Source organism: Apostichopus japonicus, chromosome 6 (assembly GCF_037975245.1).
Source record: "Apostichopus japonicus isolate 1M-3 chromosome 6, ASM3797524v1, whole genome shotgun sequence".
In the NCBI taxonomy this organism is placed as follows: Eukaryota; Metazoa; Echinodermata; class Holothuroidea; order Aspidochirotida; family Stichopodidae; genus Apostichopus; species Apostichopus japonicus.
The window spans coordinates 9,871,865-9,885,283 of record NC_092566.1 but is presented as its reverse complement, the minus strand read 5'-3'; the positions used below and the strand labels follow the sequence as shown (position 1 = coordinate 9,885,283).

At 39.1% G+C, this 13,419-nt stretch overlaps 1 protein-coding gene across 2 annotated transcripts in view; it reads right to left on the bottom strand.

Moving 5' to 3' along the window:
- Positions 1-13,419, bottom strand: part of LOC139968932 (uncharacterized) — a 41,667-nt gene that overhangs the window by 19,948 nt on the left and 8,300 nt on the right. Inside the window, exons 1-2 of one of the 2 annotated variants that reach the window (XM_071973556.1) lie at positions 7,243-7,396; positions 6,668-6,855 (exon numbers count right to left, since the gene is read on the bottom strand). In XM_071973556.1, coding sequence (XP_071829657.1) covers positions 6,668-6,757 — 90 coding nt within the window. In that variant the 5' untranslated portion in view covers positions 6,758-6,855; positions 7,243-7,396. Of the gene's footprint in view, positions 1-6,667; positions 6,856-7,242; positions 7,397-13,419 lie in introns of those variants that run through there. The other variant, XM_071973557.1, reaches the window with a different exon arrangement.

Below are 13,419 nucleotides of genomic sequence, written 5' to 3'. Positions count from 1 at the left end.
CATCAACATATGAATTTAAACGTTTTGATTATACTGCTGCCACATTATGGAATAACTTACCCCAGGACATATGCAATATTAATATAGACTTAACGCAATTCAAGAAATTACTTAAAACACTGTTTTTCAGAGCTGCCAACACAGATTAATGTACTTATTTTATACTTGCTGTACATACTTAATTTAGGTGTTATTCTTGTATTTTAGTCATAATTTTTCTATTTATTTTTCTATTTATGTTTTAACATTTCTATTTTTCTATACAATCTTAACTTTTATATCCTTTTTAACTTTTTTTACTTTTGGCAAATTTTTTATCTTTTGCTGTAAAGCGCTTTAGAGCAATTTTTTAATTGAATAAGGCGCTATATAAATCTCGTGTAATAATAATAATAATAATTACAAGGGTTACTCTCATAAAGATGGCCATAGCCATGGGGCCTTGATATCGTGCTATGCTTGTATAGTATGGACTGTGCCTCGTGTATCATGGGGAATATATTGTTTTGTTCATGCGGAGGTGTCAGTTGGCTTGAGGTGTGTTTTACTTATCTAAATGTTACGGGGATATTTTACCTACTTTTCTTGAACGTCTAAGATAATATTTCGCATAACTTTACCGATCCTTTACTGACTGACCTAATTAATTCTAGAATGGAGCCAAAATAGTTAAACTCCATGTAACGTTTCTTGGAAACATGCCAAAAAATCTTAACAAACAGGTGTTAGACAGGGGATGAGCTCACAGTTGTTTGGCAAGGTACCTGGGAAAATTCGCAGCACATGTATAGCCTAACGTAGTATTTAAGTAGGGTTAAACACCGCAGTTGTAAACTTATGTACGCATATTGTTAGGCAGTCTAGAAACGGGGCTTTACCGAACGTTGTTTGTTTCATAATATCGGAAGTTTTGTAAGTTAAACTTTTTAAGATTGTAAGACATTTTAAATCTCTTTTCATAACATAATATTGCTACGTACAGTCTCCAACTTGTCATTTTAAAATTTTCATCAGTTTCGTGACAATTTAAATTCCAAAATTTGTTATTATTTTGCATCTTCAACTGCTAATTTTTTATCACCAGACACGCAAAATTACAAATATTTTCCGGGGGCCTTCGCCCCTGGACACCCACAAGCATAGGCGTAGGAGCCTAATTTGATTTGGGGGAAACGACTTGCCCGAAAAATATAACCAAAATCGGGAAATCGGCAGTTGTTTTTAGTGTGTTCGCGGGAAATTGAACAAGGATTTCCAACACTGTACTACCTGTTACACACGAGGTGATAATGTTCCCTATACATACGCGATGGTATACGGAACGTGTTAAGGGCAATAAATCGGAGGAAAATGTAAGGCTTGCTATACTGGTGCAAGTGCCGTTGGCTACGGAACATGTATGTACTGTACGTAACTGCAACTCACGTGTAAACTGACTACTGTTAGGCAAGTAAATTTAGTGGATTTGTCAAAGTTTAGCTATCACTTTTAGCACTATCCATACGGAATAGTGAACCCAAGCAACTTGGTATTCCGTTCATGATTTCACTATCTCGGGATAGTGGAATAGCGTAAATTTCGACCTTACTGTCATCGGGTGACGCTTTATTCCTGCTTCTTATCTCTTCATACAAAACTACATTAATCACTTAGGCTATTACACAAAACAAAATCATAGTAGATGACTACACAAAGAAAATCGCCCGCAGTGATAAAGCAGAAAATATGGAGTGTAATGCATTGGATACTAAGTGTATATAGGTTTAGTTTATGCTCGGCGATCTACACTGAGCGGGTCGAGACAATCAACTCATTCACAGTATCATGGATTTTGTTATGTTTGGAATCACATGAAATAGTTTGTAACAACTAAGGGAGTGATTGTAATATAAGTATAAGTCAATTTAATGGTAAACCTAGATATTCCTATAATGTAAGATATTTAAATCTGTTAGTTTTAAAGCCATAGTTCTAGCCGAGTTCTAGAACTGAAAACCTTCACCACACAGTCCAAGCTTTACAGTAGTCTATGACTAAATATAGCTAATTCTTGCTGTGCTCTACTCAACGTACAAGTCGACTCAAGGTAATACTTTTAGACAGCAAACTCACCAATTTAGACGTTTACATGTTAAATACATGTGAAGGCTGCATCAGTAAAAAAAAAATTGAAAGTATCACTACTGCAGCTATCAGTGTTTTAACTGACTATCATAGCAAAACACTAATTGAAAGGTATATATCAATTAAGTCAGACGGACGGAGGGAGGAAATATAACAAAGTAAGCCATATAGTTTTCGGTATTACCGATATAATTAAATATCACCCTACCCCCCACCCCCTCCAACACCCTCTTGGCAATACTGGGAATACTGACAACAACATGTTTTCAAACACTTCCAACATTGGCTCCGAAGAGTCTACTTATTATTTCCAAAATCTGCATAAACCGAAGTTATAAAATATGCAGAAATTGATTTAAAACATTGGATTATATTGTTTTAAATCGTATCAAGTGATTGCTAAAAAATTAAAACCATCACAATTCAGTGATGAAACGCATTGTCAATGTTTTAGTCATTAAGAAGGCAGAAAAACACGGCAATAATTTTGGATTGTATATTTATGGTTGCATCCTTCATCTAGACCGGCTAAATTGTGTAGGACAGATACAACTTGAAGAGTATTGATGTACTTAATAGAAGGCAAGAACAGTTTGATACCAAGCGATTAAGTCGCTCAACTATCATGTCACAAGTTGAAAAACATGTTACAACGCACAGTCAAGACTGCTGTGTACATGGGGGCGATCATGGGGGGGGGGGCAGGGGGGACATGTCCTCCCAATATTTTAGGTGGGGGATATAGTATCCAATATCCCCCCATTTAGGTGGCATAGCCTTTTTTGTGGCTCATAAATAGAAAATAATGCGTGAGATTATTTATCCAAATCATATTTGGCGGCGGCTAAAACTTCATCCAACACATGTTGCATGAGGTAAATGACACTTCGTGGTCGTTTTTGACCGTATAGAAAGTTGTCACTCATGATTATTATCATAATTTCTGTACATCTCTTGTGTATGAGTGTAAGCTCGTACAATCATATATATGATCCACATCAAACTGGGTTTCCATTTGGCCTGTTTCCTACAAGATGTCTAACCGCAGGCGCGTAGCCAAGGGGGGGGGGGGGATCCAAGGAGGGGAAGGGGGCTACACCCACCTCCTTGAGCATATTTGTTTTTAATTTTCTCTTACGATTCGCGCCAACTATATATGATGGCGCTACGCTTAGATAGTTTGCCTACAAGATTCGCCTCTCCCTTGGCAAATTCCTCGCTACGCGTCTGTCTAACCGTGTCACAATTTGTTACTTAATATCACCCAAAACGTCCCCGAAAAGTATTTTTTACTTTTATCGAAATGAATTAGCTACACCGACCGCATCCTTAATGAATTTTGGTTTGCCGATAAAAAAAAGGAAAATAGGGTTGGATTTACGTTACTGCTGTGTTCGGTGCTGACTACACGACATAGGGATGTAGCAACCACACACACACACACACATACACACACACATCACAAACATGTCAATCAAATTGGGCCACCGGAATATTACGTCATTTAAATATTTTGAATAACCTCATTCGTTTATCTTCTTTCAGAAATATATACAATATTATAAAACTTAGGAATGGGGTGGTGCCGGAGATAAACGTCTCGTAGCCGAACTTTGAAATCTCTGCAGTTTATCGCCGCATTCGTCGTCGCCTTTATTAAGGGTAATTATTCTCGTCGTAGAATGTCCTCCCTTGATCTCTCAAGAATAAAGTAAATAAAACGATTATGCCGAAGAATTGGAACTTTGCTAACGGAACAAATTTTAAAACCTGATTCTACGTTTCATTATATAAAATGTAACTATCCGTTATAGGCCTATCTATATCGGATAGCCTTAACCATGTCTACAATCAAATTATTATAAGGCTCTGTGTTGTTATTCCCTTCGCACAGAATAAGAAAATTTCCAATTAATATATATAAGGCTTAAGCAATGACACGAGGACATCAAACATGTAAAAGACCGTTATCCCCATGTTAGATGCTTCGACCTGGCGCCGTTTGAGAATGCACGAATACCATTATTTTGTTCCGTTCTTGCCTATGTGCAATGTGCGGGAGACACGGTGTATATCGATTTTAGTGTTTCTATATACTTTCGAAACATAGGGGTTTTCCAATCAAAACCAAGACTCAGGCCTTCTTTTTGGTTAGTTCGCGCTGATAATAGAATGATTCAATATTACGAAATATAGGGGTTTTCCACTTGTCATACATTCTACGAAAGTTTATTTACAGAACACGACACCGGATAAATTGTTCAGTGTAGCAGTATCAGTATAAAGAACAATTGCTGGTACAAAGCCATACAGAGCCCAAAGATTTTTTCAATCAGGTGGATTATAACACTAATATGATATTGGAAAACATAGGTACATTTCTGGAGAAAAATATAGTAACTTTGGGTAATTTAACTTAGAGAATGAATGTTACTTCTGGCCAGTGGCGAGCGCAAGGGGTGGGTTGGGTTGGGGTGGGGAGAAGCCTGGGTGGGGTGGGGAGGGAGACCATCCCACCCCATCGTCATTCGGGGGAAAATTCGCCGGAGCAAATTAGACTACTGCTATACGGGGGTGAAAATACTCCTTTTCGTACGCACACACACGCACATACACTTTGCAGTGGTATTTATTAGCTCAACCCAGAGCCGTATATTTATCTAATAAAAAAAATGGCCTTAATTCTAGTTCTCAACACAATGCATACGTACCGTTGCGAGGAAGAACAGTTCTGACAATTTTACTTACATGTAGTAGTAGTATTCCAAGACCCCTTGCTTCAAGATAACAAACCACTGCATAGCCTATGAGTCGTAACTTTTATAAAAGTAGGTGCTTACAATACAAGTTCAGTACCAAATTACATCAGCATAATCCACTTACCATCAGATTCACTTATAAAGCTATAAAGTTTACAAACATTGCATTCGAACAGTACTGTCTATTTCTAGAATTAATCTACCGAGTGGGTAAATCTATACTAGGCTATATGAACTTGTAAACCTGGTCAGAACTAAATTTGATGTTTTTATTAACAAGTGATAAACTTTCCCAAACTATGAAACAGTTTTTTGTAACATAAATGACATGCATATATGTTGGCTGGTGTATTGGTTTTGTGGTATATACACTGTACAGGGCACACTACAGTCATTTTATGACAGATCGGACCACCGACAGACCTTTGACCTTCTAGTTCTCAACACCTGAGTGCACACACCGTTGCGAGTAGGAACAGTTCTGACAATTTAAGGTGAGACATAATGAGGTCAACACAACAATTGGTATAGTGCTCAGCCCCATTTTCAAGTTTGGGATTACTGCATGTCATTTTTTTATTTACACTTTTCTTATTCTGTTAGATAAAGTCCAGGTAAGTACTGCCAATGAACCCTAGGAAGAAGAGAAGAAGAACTGCCAATGAACCCTAAGAAGAAGAAGAAGAAGAAGAAGAAGAAGAAGAAGAAGAAGAAGAAGAAGAAGAAGAAGAAGAAGAAGAAGAAGAAGAAGAAGAAGAAGAAGAAGAAGAAGAGAAGAAGAAGAAGAAGAAGAAGAAGAAGAAGAAGAAGAAGAAGAAGAAGAAGAAGAAGAAGAAGAAGAAGAAGAAGAAGAAGAAGAGAAGAAGAAGAAGAAGAAGAAGAAGAAGAAGAAGAAGAAGAAGAAGAAGAAGAAGAAGAAGAAGAAGAAGAAGAAGAAGAAGAAGAAGAAGAAGAAGAAGAAGAAGAAGAAGAAGAAGAAGAAGAAGAAGAAGAAGAAGAAGAAGAAGAAGAAGAAGAAGAAGAAGAAGAAGAAGAAGAAGAAGAAGAAGAAGAAGAAGAAGAAGAAGAAGAAGAAGAAGAAGAAAGAAGAGAGAAGAAGAAGAAGAAGAAGAAGAAGAAGAAGAAGAAGAAGAAGAAGAAGAAGAAGAAGAAGAAGAAGAAGAAGAAGGAAGAAGAAGAAGAAGAAGAAGAAGAAGAAGAAGAAGAAGAAGAAGAAGAAGAAGAAGAAGAAGAAGAAGAAGAAGAAGAAGAAGAAGAAGAAGAAGAAGAAGAAGAAGAAGAAGAAGAAGAAGAAGAAGAAGAAGAAGAAGAAGAAGAAGAAGAAGAAGAAGAAGAAGAAGAAGAAGAGAAGAAGAAGAAGAAGAAGAAGAAGAAGAAGAAGAAGAAGAGAAGAAGAAGAAGAAGAAGAAGAAGAAGAAGAAGAAGAAGAAGAAGAGAAGAAGGAAGAAGAAGAAGAAGAAGAAGAAGAAGAAGAAAGAAGAAGAAGAAGAAGAAGAAGAAGAAGAAGAAGAAGAAGAAGAAGAAGAAGAAGAAGAAGAAGAAGAAGAAGAAGAAGAAGAAGAAGAAGAAGAAGAAGAAGAAGAAGAAGAAGAAGAAGAAGAAGAAGAAGAAGAAGAAGAAGAAGAAGAAGAAGAAGAAGAAGAAGAAGAAGAAGAAGAAGAAGAAGAAGAAGAAGAAGAAGAAGAAGAAGAAGAAGAAGAGAAGAAGAAGAAGAAGAGGTGATTTGTTGATTTCTTTGTCTTTATGATTGTTGACTATGTCAGAATTAAATCTGGTTTACAAACCTGTAATTCTTCATCAGTGACAACTCGCCTGTCTTGGTCAGGTATGCAATCAGGGATGTTCATATCTGCCGCCATTTGTCTTCGCCACATACCACATGCGACGCATATATATATATATATATATATATATATATATATACAGGACTATATATGTAAAGGACTATACGCAAAAAATCTGAAGAATGTCGCTGTCAACGAACAGGAAATAATAAAAACAAGACTATGGTTAAAACTTGCCTACTAAGTTGATCAAACAGGCTTTCTTGTTACAGTTTCGTTCCTACAGGACCAGTCTTTATTAAGAATGAGGTTGGCGTTGTCTGAATTCTAGATTGCACTGCCTAGAATGAACACTGCAATAATCGTGTATGATGTACCATCATGTACGTATCAAATATACACACACGTTTCAGTTTCATATCGTATCATTGACTCGCAAAACCGATAAATCTAAAACCGTGTAGTATGAAGCTACGAAACGATGTATATGCACAATGGACTATATGTAAAAAGCCGGTGAATGATACTGTTATCGAACATAAAAATGATAAAACAAGACTACGGTGAAAACTTACCTATACTTGTAGTTGATCGAATAGGCGTTCTTGTTACAGATTCGTTTCTACAGGACTATAGTTTTTCTTGAGAATTTTGTGGTAGGCGTTTTCCGAATTGTAATCCATGCACTTCCTAGAATGAACGTCGCTGAAAACTAGTATGATGTACGTAGATATGCACACTATTTTTGTGTGCTATGTCCTATTGACTCGCAATGTACGGTCAAAGTTCAAGTGTAGCTAAACGATATAATATTAGAAAATTCATGAATGACGTCATCGCCGAAACTAATGTAAACATATTCCCCTGCGTTGAACTTTGGCGCAGTTTTATCCATCATTGTGCAGATGACATGCTATAAAAGACGAGAATTGTTACTATTGACACTGACACAGGCGCGGCGGAACGGAAAAATTATTGGGGGGGGGGGGGGCTAATGTGTGGAGACTATCTAAGCGGAGCGCCACCATCGGTTGGCGCGGAGCGTACAAGAAAATTTTGGGTTTTTTCAAACCCCCAGACGGCCGGAAACGGCACTTCCCGAGTGTTTTATGCTGCGAATACCTAGCCCTAAAATATGGGTCTCAAGCCTGCAATTTCTCAGATTGCACGTAAAAGTCTGTAAAAACATTGTAATTTGTATATTCGATGGTGTTTTAAGAGAGTAGCTATTACTCGTAGTGTACTCGCAAAGACATTTTTGAGTGTAGTAAGGGCAGTGGCGGAGCTAGGGGTATTGGTCGGGGGGGGGGGGGCAAGAATGGTCTGTAGTGGCGCTTTCGACACTATCTAAGAGGAGCGCCACCAAAGGTTGGCGCGGAGCGTACAGACATTTTTTGAGTAAAGTTACTCCCTAGATTGCAGGAAATGACCCTTTCCGGGCCTTGCTAATTTGCAGATAAACGGAGAATAAATAGGTGTCGTCGCCATTTTGTCGGAAAATTATACACCAACAGAATATGACAAATGTCAATAGGTATATGAGAGCGCAATAAAATAGTCAATAATCGCGAATAAGTTAAAAGTAGTGAAAAGCTGAAAAGGGCGCCAGCAGTCCATTTGAGTCCGTCAGGAGGGGGGGGTGGATCCGCCCCCTGACTGTATATATGGACGCTCCGCCACTAAGTAAGGGGATGTTGGAGAACTGGCTGAAGTGAGGCAAGTCATTGGCCTAAGACGAAGTTGTGTTACGCTTACCGGTACTCACACTCACTGCTTCCACTTTTCACGGGGGCGTGAAGACGCGGTTGGGGTGACAATGTGGTCTATAGCCAGGGGACGGGCCGAGGGACCAGGGTCCCCCAGCAATTACTAAAATTATTACACCTATATAGCATACGTGTGCATCGGACAGATCGACAAGTATGCATTGAAAAATGGGCAGATGCACGTTTCGGAGCCTTGGTAAATATTGGGGGGGCTTATCATGCATTTGCCCCCTCAACTTTTTCATTGGGGGGGGCTGAGCCCCCCCCCCCAAGCCCCCCCGGTTCCGCCGCCACTGCACTGACACAGACCTATCATAAACAAAAGTCTACTTGGATTATTTGTCCAATGATTTTGCATGAATCAGTTTATGGTTCTGCTTGTTATGTACAGTGAAGGCTACTGCTGAGACGTCACAACACCGTATAAGTGCCTATACACGGAAGCATTTTGCACTTTTATCGGCGTTTTCAATATGCCAAGTTATTGAAATGCGGCTTTTAACTGGACAAATATACAACTCTAGGATGTAACCGAAGTTTCCATCGATCAATAGTAGATTACCGCCAGGCAGTGGGTCTGTACTTTGGCATTTCACTGGTAGTGACACAGGGGGCGATAGCATGTGGTTTGCCTAGCCTAGCTACAAGTTAACTACTACTGTAAAGTTATCATTTTATTAATGCTACAGTAGTAACTAGGCCTAGGCTATATCCAATTGCTAGGATAGTGTGACCAAGCAGGGGGTGGGGGAATGATTACACAACAAGCTTTCTTCTTCGTCTCTATCATTTAATACTATCCTGGTGTTAACCGAACTGAAACCCCTCTCCAAAGCACATCCAATTCTCTCTCTACAAGGTCATCACTGCACTGGTATACTCTTTATTTGTCATAAAACAATACTACTGCCAGTTACCATTGGCAAATGCCATAAATCTTGAGGATTGACTGGATTTCATATGTTGGTTTTAGTTTCTTTTGTTCAGTTAGAATGAGATAATCAATAGGCTAAAAAGAGGGCTCACTTCATAAATTGCAAATAGAAGGGAGGTGGTTAAGAAATATGCTTTATGCCGGTACCTTAAAGGAATTGTCTGGTGGAAGATTTTGATACATTGTCCTTGTAGTTATTATTTTTCTCTTTCTAACCATGTAAAAATTGTCCCCATTCGACGTTTTCTTCTTGCTCACCAAAAGTACCGTTTGTTCGAACGCTTCAATATGGTGATTGACGTAGTGCTTGCAGATAGGCAAAACAGGCGACTTGAAGTTAGCACTCCCAATTCCGCAGCAAATTAACTCACGTGTAAGCACATTGAATTGCCTCATATATATAACGTACATACTCGCGAACGTATATACTACGATGCTCAGTTGGTGTACTTGTATAGCGTTACACATAGTACACTCACACTCAAACCACAGTTCATTAACTGTTCTTAGAAATCGCTGAAATAAAATTCACGGATCAAATTAACAGTAAAAGGAAACTTGTAAAGTATTCGTTAAACCGAAAGATGAAACTTGGCGGGATCGATGCCATCGCAGAACTGTCCGATTGTAAACGTTATAGTAGCCTATACACGCGAACATTCTTCGCGCTGGAGCTGGATACCGCGATGTATAAACAACGAAGAGCCTGCTGTTAAAACTTATCTTGTGTTACACAAAGAACACGAAACCACCGATCTACTACATATATTGCGGCTTAAGGAGTTTTTTAAATCATATCTAATTTATAAGAAATTTCACCAGAAATTATTAAAGAAATTGATCGAATCGTTGTCAGAGCAGAATATAGCACTGAGAAGCTTAGGCTTCGCAGAACTGTCCGATTGTCAACGTTTGAGTACAGCCTACATGCGAACATTTTTCGCGTTGGAGCTGGATAGCGCGATGTATAGCCTGAACAACTCAGAGTCTGCTGTTAAAATTTACCTTGTGTTACACAAAGACCACGGAACCACCGCTCAAGTACATGGCGGCTTAAGGAGTTTTTGAAAACATGTCTAATTTTTAAGAAATTTCACCGGAAATTAAGGAAGAAATTTATCTGTATACAAACGCTGTTTTTGTTGTGATTACCGTATAGGTACTGTGCGGAGGGTGGGTTATGACGCAATCTGCTATGGCAGAGCTGACGTCACGTATTGTACTGTTCAAATCATATTTGAAATGTCTATCCTTAACGATTAAAAAATCGTTTCTCTGTCAAACGCAACATTAGCTTTCTCATACTTTGACAACATGTTTGGAAAATTATTTACTATTTTTTAAGGTAACTTCTTTGGGCCACCAGACAACCCTTTTAAGTACCTATGTCACAATAGGAAAGTAGAATTCACTCAAGTAATGGTGATAACAAACTTTGTTGGGACTGAGATGACATCTGTTTTTGCTGTTTGTCAAGTATGCCTCTAGCCTACTATAGGCCTAACTGCTAAGTAAGAAATTGAAGAAGCCTAAGATGCAGCACTCATGAGTTCTTGTTGTACCTTCCAAGCAAATGAGATGAAGATTAAATGTGTTTGGTAAATGTATGCACCTTTTTTTGTCGAGGGGGGGGGGGGGGGGGGGAGGGGAGCGGTTGGAGGTTATCTATTTCTTCTTCCATCTGAATTTTGTTTTGCAAGAATGTGTATACCAGTTTCCAACTTCGACGATCTGATACGTCCATTGAAAAATAAAGTCAGCAAGTTCAGAGAAATATATTTTGGGAAGTTCTATCCAAAATTGTGTTGCGTTTTGACCTATTTTCCAAGCACCTGCATCATCAACTTATACACAGCAAGAATTACATCTTGACTGTTTCATTACTGTGCGGTACCTTAATTCAGTCAAATAATGCAGCAGAAGATCTTTCACTGTGCATGGCAGCTAAGTAGACTTATTGCCATAAACTATTCTCCACCCCACCCTCCCCCACCCCCTGTAATATCCCTCGGTGTTAGTTAAGGGCATGTATATAGAGTGAACAAAGAGGCAGATAGCAAACAAGAGACAAGTGTGTTATGATGCTCTACGTATACTATATTCTCCTCTTCAAATCTGTCCATGGTCGTCCAATACGGTATATAAAGTTAATAACAAAAGGTGGCGGGTATTACTACTTCATCTTTACTACATTACACACCCCCCCCCCCAAAAAAAAAGAAAAAAAAAGAAACAAGTTTTACCTCAGCATGACTTTGCCGGGTTGGTACTGTGTACTGGTGTCATCACAGCGTGGATGATTTTCACAATACCAAGTTCAGATGCTGTGGAGTGGCTTAACATGGACGTATATGATGCGTATCAGCGGGAACGTGGAAAACTGCAAGTGGAGTTTTGCTTTGGATTCCGCAACACACTCAAATGCTCCAGTGATAGGTATTGCCGTTTTCGATCCGTATGCAAATACATTACTGTGAGACTTCAACCCCTAACAGACCAGTCAAAATTCACGAGTAGAGGGAAGTGTGATGAAGAGTTTTGGTCAGGGAATTTTTGAAAATTCAGACACAGTTAATTTATTGGTGTACAAATATTAAAACCTCTTATAACGGCTACTATAAAACTTTCATATCATAAAAAAAAAATACAAAAAAATATGCTCTAGGGGGCGGTCTCCCCTCGGTTTTTTCGATACATTTTGACCCACTGGCACTCATTTCACAAATTTATTAGCCCACCCCCCACCCAACCAAATATTTTTGTGAAAATTCGGGCAATATGCTGATAACTTTTTGGGCACCTACTGAAAGAAAGATTATTTGCAATGTGTTTTTTCAGTGGTTAAATTCAGTGGCGGAGCGTCCTTACAGTCAGAAGGGGGTTGGGGCGGATGCCCCCTGACGGACTCAAATGAACTAATGGCGCCCTTTTCAGCTCTTTACTACTTTTTACTTATTCGCGACTATTGACTTCTTCATTGCCGCTCTCATCTACCTATTGACATTTGTCACATTCTGTTGGTGTAATTTTCTGACAAAATGGCGATGACACCTATTTATTCTTCGTTTATCTGCAAATTAGCAAGGCCCGGAAAGGATCATTTCTGGCGATCTAGGGAGTATCTTTACTCAACAATTTCTGTACGGTCCACGCCAACCTATGGTGGCGCTCCGCTTAGATAGTGTCGAAAGCGCCCCTACAGACCATTCTTGCCCCCCCCCCCCCCCGACCAATACCCCTAGCTCCGCCACTGGTTAAACTTATATAAATATTACCATTAATATTGTAACGACTTCCCAATAATTCTAACCAAATGGAAGGGTAATAAGACGGAAAATTATTGTATGTTATTTGCATGCGATGTAAAAAACCGATGCATGTCTATATAATATGCACATTAACACGTGGAACGTGGGCGTAGCGCGCGAAAATTTGGTTATATTTTTTCGGGCAAGTCGTTACAACCCCCCCCCCCCTCCCCAAATCAAATTGGGGCTCCTATGCCTATGACGGTAGTTCTATTAGGCATTTTTTTTGAAGTATTCAAAATCCTACGAAGTTTTGTACGGTGGAGTATAAGAATCGCGAGATACAATTTTTCAAAGTGGCAAGGAAAACGTGGTAAATATGACAGATTAAAGGTCAATTTTGACCGAAATTTTTCAATTTTTAGGTCATGCACAATCACAGGAATAAATGAATAGGCCTAGATAAACTAGAGTGCGACAGTCGAAATTCCGACTGTCGAATTCCAATTTTCCAACTATCGTCAGTTTTACCAAGTTTGGGGTGAGACACCCCACACCCCCTCTAGAGACGTCCCTGCGTGTACCCAGTGTTGGAGTAGACTCCGGTATCACTCAACAACAAGGTAAAATGGGATGCGCTGCCACGGATTATGCTCCCTATTTCATTTCCCCAATATTAGGGAACGGGCATCGTCTTTGAAACACCATCTACAACTAAACAACAACTATGTACAAGCTTTGGCTCTGGCTATGAAGTGCTATCTATTATGATATCGACGGAGCGCACTAGTTTCTACTGGAATC